Genomic DNA, 9,482 nt, shown 5'->3' with positions numbered 1-9,482 from the left:
GGCCGTGCGAGGGAAAGGGTGACTGGCGGACCCGGCTGTGGCGATCCGAAGTCGCGGATTCGGCACGCCGTGGTTTACCGAACGTAATATGGCGTACAAGTTTCGCGAGGAGATCGTGGGAAAGAGGTTTCTCTCGGTGAGTGGTTTCACCAAGCTGAAGGTGAATAAAATTAGTGAGTGGGGTTGGCGTGCGGGGGTGATACGTGCCGCCAGTCACAGGGATAACGGCTGTCATGACCTTCAGGTGAGTGTCCCGAAAACTTGCTCACGCGTTTTACGCGTTCCCCGTGAAACGAGATCGTCAGGCTCGCGTTCTCGTTTCAGGTGTGTCGTTACCGCGTAGTTTGTACGCGGGTCGATTGTTGGTCACCGCGACCTGGCGTCGCGCGCGCGACGCCTCGCGACGCCTCGCGTCGCGCCGCGCCGTACCGTTTATGTTTACATCGCGGCGTGGTGTGACCCTTTGGTGCGAATACTCCGAGTCTATTGATTGGAGTACAGAGTCTTGTATAAAGCAAAACCTTATGCGCGAGAAAATGAACTAATCAAAGTTTTCGAAATAAAAGACTGATTGATTTTCGTATACATACAATTTTCCTACAATAAACCGTTACTTAGGCTTTAAATCTTGAACCGTAAGAAATTGATCAGTCACAGTCGAATCTGAGAAGAATAATCGACTGTGATTGGTCAATTTCTTATGACTTATAAAACTGAAAACTTAGATAATAACTTATTGATAGAAAGCTCATTATGCTAATTACCTAAGCTTTAAGTTTAGCTTAAGTTTTAAGTCATAAGAAATTGATCAATCATGGTCAATTATTCTTCTCATATTCGACTAGGATATTGGTCAGTTTCTTACGACTTTAGACTTGAAACTTATTGTTAGATAATGGCTTATTATAGAAAGCCCATTATGCATTATAGGCTTTCTACAATAAGTCATTACCTAAGCTTTAAGTCTTAAGCTATAAGAAATTGATCAATCATAATCGATTATTCTTCTCGCATTTGACTATGATTGGTTAATGTCTTATAATTTAAGACTTAAAACTTAGGTAATAGAGCTTATTGTAGAAAGCCCATAATGCGTTTCGCAAAAATGAGCTTCTTATATTTCTCTAATTTTTGATGATCGTTAAATTCCATTTCGAGTCGCTGAAAATCGGGATCCTCGCCTGTTTCGGTAAAGTCACTTTCAATAGCAACATGTTGTTACAGAGAATGAAAATCGTCTCATCATTCTTCGCCAGGTTCGATATTACAACCATAAATATTAGGAAATCGTAATTTATTGTTAGACACCGCGGTTGCGGTGCGCGTAGAAATCATTTCCGCGAGACGTAGACTTTCATCGAAGTCACGCCACATTTTTATTAATGTTTTACGCCTATTGAACTACTTGCCATATTTACAATTATATTTCGTTTGCATTGTTTGGTCAGAACAATAATTGAAATTGCAAAATGTTTTTGTAATGTTTTTGTAATGCCGGATTATATAGTTGCTCTTTCGAAAACGCTGCAACATACTGCATTATTTGGAATAAAATCATCGTTACCAGCGATTTGTAGTCGTGGATATTATTCGATACGCAAAATGTGAATCATTAATCATAATGTATGTAAAATATAAAACGATGTTAGTTAAGCAATTTCGAATTTTATGGAAAGATTGGAATGGAATGACGATCGATCGTACGCATATGCGTTTCTGAAAAAACTTATAACTGGTTTATAAATATTTGCGAACAATATTGAAAACTTGTGTTACGTTTCAGCACGAGACGGATACTTGATTTATACGAGACAAATTAAATAAAGCAGTCGGAGGTTCTCCGAAATTTACATACGTATCTTTTTAATGCAGAAATTACGCGAATCTTTGCCTTTTCGAAAGACATTCGTCGAAGGTTACATATTTGAATGGCAAATGTTTTACACTCGCGAATATTCGTTCGAATTTTAACAAGTACGATAAACTCGACATGTTCCTAACTTTTCTTTATTAATATTTTTATTATCAATAGAATTTATATTATCATGAATTGCATATTATTATTTAATCACGTATTATCATAAATATATCTATTTTGACGTACGTCAAACGTGAATTGTAATTACACTTTATTATATAACCTTAGCCATAAATATAAAACACTCTCAATTTATTACATTTTCTTGGAATGAAAGTTAAAGAGAAAATAAGAATATTAAAATTGTTATAACAATAAATATTTCAATAAATCTGTTTTTAAATTATTTTTAGTTAGATATAGAACGTTTATGTAAATGTGTGGGGGTGCTTTATACTTATGGTCAAGATCTGTAATTCGGGTGGGTAATGAAAATAATTATATTATATACAGATTATTATATTTGCGTTCCATATTTATGGTACTAGTTTACAAGTATTGAAAATTAATGATTATACCTATATTTGACTTTATGATTATATATTCGAGGTCGGTTTTATTTTGAATTGAAATATTCGCAAACATTTCAATCTTATAAGTCGTAAGTCAATGTCATTTTAAAAATTAAAACATTTCTTCATCATAAAAATCGTTGAAGCGTTGCAACGTGCAGATTACATCGTATTTTTAAATATTGATCCAAATTTTAATATTTCTTGAATAAAACGGTACATACATATTCATAGAATTATATTATTATAATATAATTCTATGATATATATATATATATTATACGTGAATATGTTAGGAATTATATTAATTGTTCGTAATTGTCCGCGACAATCATGAACAATTAATATAATTACATACTTAAGCTTATCTGTCAAGTGTTTTTCTTTTCCTTTCAAGTCAAGTCATAACTATTTCAGTTTTCGAGGACATTGCCAGCTTACATACCAACGTTGTTTGTACACGCACAAATACACATTCGACGGCACTCGGTGTACATGTTTCGTGTTACTTGGCTGGTGATATTTGCCAATTATACCACGTGGCCCAAGACCGCGATTATTACACCGGTCGAGCGTAAAATCTCGGAAAATCTCAATCTCAGCGGTCGATTTTTGCATTCGTTTCGTGACGTCAAAAGTTGTAATACTTGTTTTCGAATCAAGTAAATTGTCTTCGAAAAATCGTCGTCACGGCTTCGTTACGCAACGGATTGAATTTCGGAGCATTCGGACACACACGTGCGCGAAATTAATTCGGAGAGGCAATACTTATCTCTTATGTAATAAAAGAAGCAGTTGTCCTCGGGTATCACTTATTGGCCAATAAAACTGTCATCTAGATGACGATAATGATATTAGCTCACCTACGTATTATTATCTTAATTAACGTCGTAATTATTGAGAGGTTTTCAAAAGAACGTTGCGAATTTCGGATGTAATATTTTGATAAAGGAACGTTATTACGGTGAGAATATTAATATTTATTATGAGAGAAATATAACAATATGTTATGCATTTATGTGGGAATATATTATCTAATTACATGTTGATAAAAAATTTCTTTGTATTAATATATCATAAAATATTATATTAATATAGTAAAGAACAAAAAATTTAATCTTTTTATATTCTTCCATTATATCACTTCAAATCGAATCTTATTTTGAATTATGCATTATATGCAATACAAATTTGATCATCATTTGATAATGCAGATGATTCATTAACGATATATTTAACAACAAGCGTGTATTTATATTTTACATTTCGCGTTAATGATTTTTCCACAAATCAAAAATAAAGCTAATGATATGCACATTTGATGAGTTTTGAATATATAAGAATGTTTGCTATATCATAAAAATACCATCTGTTTATAACAATACTATTTCATTAGTATTACTAAAATATTTTAAATTCCAAAAGTAATTTTTTGAAAAATTTAAAACAATGATAAATCTTGATTAACATATTAAATAATATTTCACGTAACAAGTATTTATCAATTGCTGTTAATTCTTGAGTTATATGCTAGAATTGTTTAGGTGATCCCACGGTTTAAACATTTTTTAAATAAATCACGTCATTCATCCAATCCATTATCGAATCCATCGTCTTCATAGCAATCCGTTTTATTAAGATTACTAAAATATTTTAAATTCCAAAAATAATTTCGAAAAATTTAACATCTTGATATTAATATATTAAATAATATTCCACTTAACTATCATTTATCAATTGCTGTTAACTCTTGAATTATATGCTAGGATTATTTATTAGGTTATCCTACAGTTTAAGCATTTCTTTTTATAAATTACGTCATTCATCCAATTCAATACTAACTGTCAGTCGCGATGCAGTCGATCGATCTCCGACTCGGAGTTAATAATACCCGTACTTATTCGTGGCACTCATTAACAGTTTGCCCGGTTTCAACTATCCCTAATGGCCCTCGCGGCGTCTGCGAATTTATCGCGGCGCCAAGAAGCATCCGGACGCCTCCCGGAGTGAATTTAGTTGACATCTGTTTAGTATTTGACGCTTTTAAAGGGTCAACGACTACAAACGCCATTAGGTATTCCGGGGTCATCACTGCCGTTCAGGCGGCTTTCCGTTTTCCGGTTTTCCAGTTTCGAAAAATGCTATTGCACTTCTCGACTTGTGACAAATGTATCGACGAACTTGGCCAATAAGAACTCCTGGCTCTTTGTCGAAAGTGAAAATTTTTAGGCCATCGTTTTAAATTCTGGCAAATAATAATCCTAGGGCGCGAGATATTCGAAATAAGGAAAATTGTTTCTTCTGATCCAAGATACAAGAAAGGATAAGATAAAACTATTGTCTTTATATCTCTCTTTCTTTTCTCACTACGCATGTCGATAGTGTCGGCGATAAAGAGAAGAACCTTGAAGTATTGACAAGTCGTTGAAATATCGAACGCGGAGAAAATAGATGTTTTATCGATAAGGGCGTGCTCGGGTATGAAACTCGCGTGCTCGTCACCTTGAAATTTCTCTACGCTAACTTTAGATGTGAAATGATGCATAACTTAACAATACACTATAAATCGCAGACTGAGGTGACAATGAAATGTGAGACATATTATATATTAATCACATAAAAATTGTATTTAATTTTAGTTTATTTCAATGTTATTAAAAATCATGTCTTAAGAAAGTTATGCATTTTAAATAATTAAATTTTTGATTTAATTTTAAGATTTTTTTCTCACATTAAGAAAGCAAAACATTCTTCGAAAACTTCGCAGAAACCACGCACGGAAAGAACGATTTTGTTGAAGTATCTAAAATTTAGTTATTAGATTTAGATCTGAAAATAATTTTATTGGAAAATAGATGATTATACAGAGCGCTTAAACGTTAAGTTGTCAAGAGGTTTAAGTTAACATTTTAGCGATCGATTTAAGTTTCTTACATAATTATATTGACAGTCCAAATAAAAGATTAAAAGATATTTTCAAATCTGTATATAGCTAAATTTTTAGGTACACAGTTGGAAAATTTCTGTTAAAAACACATTTTACATGTCCCAAATGGTCCACTCGAATTTATGTGTTAATTTAAAACGATGAGTGTGTTAGAAGGTAACACAAATATTATGTGAAAAATTAATACAAAAAATGTAACACAATTTGTAAGCAATTACATTTCTTCAGTAAAATTAACATTTATACTATATATGTTAAATCAACATGCTTCAATAAATTTAATATTTGTAATATGTAAAATTAATACATTTTATTTATCTATCTTAAAATTTCCGTTTTAAGAAACATTTTTATATTATTTATTCACTTACTCATAAATTGTGTTATTTTAACTAAGAAATAAATGTTGAATATCAATTTAACACAAAATATTCAAATATCTCATTGTATTAAATTAACACTCGGATACAAAAATTCAATAAAATTTTAACAAGGTCTCGAGTGGATCGTTTCTAATACAAATACAACATGTTTTTTACTGTGTACTTCAGGAAAATTATTCTTTCTGTGTACATAAGCAATAAAGTTTGCAATTGAAATATTGTAAGCAACTACGATCTTTATCAAAATATTAAGAATATATTCTATAATATTATTTTAATTATTTTTTGAGATTTACGCTATTATCTTATGAGAAATCTTTAGAAAGATACTTATTTTAAAATCATTATGGGTTCACATATGCATTATATATATGTATATATATATATATAGCGAGATTTTTCGTGCAAATCTTTCCATTGTTTCAATGCCGCTTTTGCGGCGCACCTGCCGCGTCTTCGAAGAAGCACCGTTATACTCGGTACACGAAATATACGAAGCGCCTCGAGGAAGACGGTGCAAGGTAATGCGGTGACGCAGGATGGTTGGAAGGTGCATTGGCCAGTAAAAAATTTGGGAGAGGGCGAATCGGTTGGTTAGGGAGCACGGGTGAAAGGGGAACTGTTGCAAGGATCGGTGAGATGGCGATGGTACCCCCGAATTATCGAGGACTCGCGATCGTGCTACAAACCCTGAAATTTGCGGTTCGCGAAACCGCGTACTGGCCACTACGGCACCGCGTACCCAACACTTTCGCATAATTTGTATAGCGGGGCGATGTTTTGTTGCCGTCAAAAATTGCGAGCGAAATTCCGGGTCAAATCTGACGGGGGGTGTCCGCAAATTCGCGAGTGACGATAAGCACTCTCGCACGTGCGAAACGGGTCCTGGCGAATTTTCAAAAGATTTATTTTTGAGTGCGGTATAGTTACCCTGGTTTTGAATCGTGAATTTTAACAAGATGCAAACGAGATTTCTTGATTTTCGGACTAATTGAAATAAACAAGGGAAACGCATCGCTCGTCCGTATCGTGTAAGCATGATTACGCGTATCGTTGCGTATTGTGTTGTACGTAAACTGTAAAGGCTTTTTTATGTTGCGAAAAGCTTTTTTTTCATTAGTGCGCGTTGCGTACTATCTTATCTTATCGGGAAGAAAGTTGCTAAAGTCACGGTCATGACATCCGTAACAAACTCGTATCGTTTTAATAGCCTTACGTGTTTGTATTTCTTTACTTTCCTCATATAAAAAATTGAATTATCAATAAATTGTGAATTTATAATTTAGCAAAAACATAACATCAAGAATGGCTCAAGCTTTATTGTTGTGACTATATTGCTGTTTCGAAAAAAAATACATTTTCTTGTCTAGAAGATGAAATTTATAATTTTGATATGTTAGCTTGTGAGAAAGCAATTTCTTGTATTTTTATTTTTGCAAGAAATCATAAGAGTTAATAGATTGTTCGGATTGAAATTAATTTAAAGCGTACAAGTTATTTTAAGTTGTGTAAAAACCGGCAAATATTTTTGTAGCAACACCTTTTAATTTGTAATGCGAAGTTAATCTAATTAATTTAACGTAATTTTCTTTAATATCGCACGTTTTGTTCATATAATTTTACCGTTGCAACTTTATAACAGTGTAATGACAGAGCATTTTTTTCTCAGAAGTGTTAAGCATTTTTAATCCTATTGTTGTTTTTCTCATCGATGACATAACGGATAGGATAAACATCTGCGTGATTCAAAAACATGCGCGGAAAGTTCAATTATGTAAGTGAATACTTTTGAGGAAGCCCCTCATGTGGAACATGATTTTATGAAAACAGTCTCTTAGAGACGTTGATTAAAATTCCCAAAATACGAAAATAACGTTCGCTGCTGACAGAGTCTTACACTTAGCTGCAATTTTTTCCCTCTTTTTTTTATTATCTATGTTTAGCAACCTCGGCATCCAGGTAAAGCTTTCGAAATTCCATACATTACTGGGGTGGACATATGCGTGACTAGGGTTTATCAGATAAATTTAGTTGTCAGATAATAAGACATTTCTCTGTCTGATAATGATCTTGATATTCACGTTGTAACAGTTTATTTCGAAATCTATATAGATGCTGTCATGACAAAGCATGGCTTTCAGAGAATTCATTTACTTTCGTTTATTTTTATATATTACTTGCGAAATATCTCGTTAAATATTTTTGTAACATTAACATAAAACGTATAAAATTCTGAATGCTAAATAGAATAGAAAAATTAGGTACAGCAGCGTTCTAATGCTCATTTCCGTCAATGTAGGTCAATTTTAGTCTCGGTTTAACTTACTCTTTATCTTTTTCTGATCCTAAGAACTAAAAAGCGATGAAAGATAAATTTACCTGAGATTTTAAAGTTAATCTTACATTGGTGGAATTGGGTATAAGACAGAGGAAGACTGAAAATACGCTGTCATGTTTCTCATTTGTTATGTAAGTCATACTTTGTGTATAAATTGGCAAACAGAAATAGAGACGGCAGGAATAAACGGGAAGACGTCTTGTTCTTTTCGGTAACGTTGAAGGATCGGCATAGTTGGCTCGTCTTTTTGCAATTGGCGAAATCGATATTGCGCTGTCGCGAAATGACGGTTTCTCATGCCCGAAGGTACCTTACATACGTTACTGCGAAATCGCTTCCGCGAGCATCCGGGTTTCTCCTTGCACTTCGCTGCATACGATGATTATTATTCGCGTTGAATTAGATCGCGGCTCGAAACGCATCGGTGCGATCGGTCGCGAATGATTTCACGTAATCGCTAAACATGACGGTTCTTTGTGCGCCGCGTATTCGCCTTAAAACTTCAAACAACAAAGGGACAACAGATGCGTTGCGTTACTGTGCAACACGGCAAATCATTTGCACCGTACGCGTTCGCATTACCAAGCGCTATTTTGTAATCCCGCAATTTGTCCGTCTACCGCGTCATACAATTAGACACAGTCGATGAGTTTTCCGCGGACCACAGGTGCTTAATATACGCGGTCTGCGCGTACGTTCTGACAAATGATCGGTGTCTTCATTTCTCGCGTAATCACTGACAGCGTCTCGTGATCTACGCCGAAACGTGCCGACGTCGAAATTACCAAGATCGAACGACGTCTGTACCGCATGCGTGATTATTGGCAGGATTAGGTCAAACCGCGTCACTGTCAGAGTACTAGAAATCACGAAGAATTAAATCTGATGTTTTTATAAAGAGAATGTGTTGTTTAACTATTATTGCTTCACGTATATCTCATTAATATTTTTTTCTATAAATTTCTAGCAACTCTTTCCATTTTTAAATTCGTCCAGTTTTTTAAAAAAGCATATAGAAATTAAGTTTCATGTTTTATTTTGTCATTGAATCCAATAATCAATGTATAACCTCATATGTACACGATAAAGTAAAAATTATTCACATAAATATTGCATGAAATAATATAGAAATGGAGAAATCAGTAATTGACGCATAGAAAGCAGATTTACTCCACATTTTAGCTAGAAATTAAATGATTTATATTAAATAATATGTAATATGTAATACGTTAATTTGTGTGTGTATAATTAAGATAAATGGCGTTGGTGGATATAATTGGTATATAATTGACATAAAGTATAATGTAATTTTATTAAAAAGTCGATTTAAGTTTTTACTTAATTATATCAATTAAAAACGCAAATATATATATATATATATATA

General features: G+C 33.5%; 1 protein-coding gene across 1 annotated transcript in view; it reads left to right on the top strand.

Moving 5' to 3' along the window:
- The first annotated feature begins 9 nt into the window (after window positions 1–9).
- Kdm3 (Lysine demethylase 3) overlaps window positions 10–9,482 on the top strand; it is a 323,142-nt gene continuing 313,669 nt past the window's right edge. The window contains exon 1 of the mRNA XM_018503169.1: window positions 10–244. Within this exon, the coding sequence (XP_018358671.1) occupies window positions 89–244 (156 nt within the window). The 5' untranslated portion in view covers window positions 10–88. The remainder of the gene's footprint in view (window positions 245–9,482) is intronic.

Source organism: Trachymyrmex cornetzi, unplaced genomic scaffold (genome assembly GCF_001594075.2).
Source record: "Trachymyrmex cornetzi isolate Tcor2-1 unplaced genomic scaffold, Tcor1.1 scaffold156, whole genome shotgun sequence".
Taxonomy (NCBI): Eukaryota; Metazoa; Arthropoda; class Insecta; order Hymenoptera; family Formicidae; genus Trachymyrmex; species Trachymyrmex cornetzi.
Note: the sequence above shows the minus strand (reverse complement) of the source record. Positions and strands in the feature narration are given on the sequence as shown.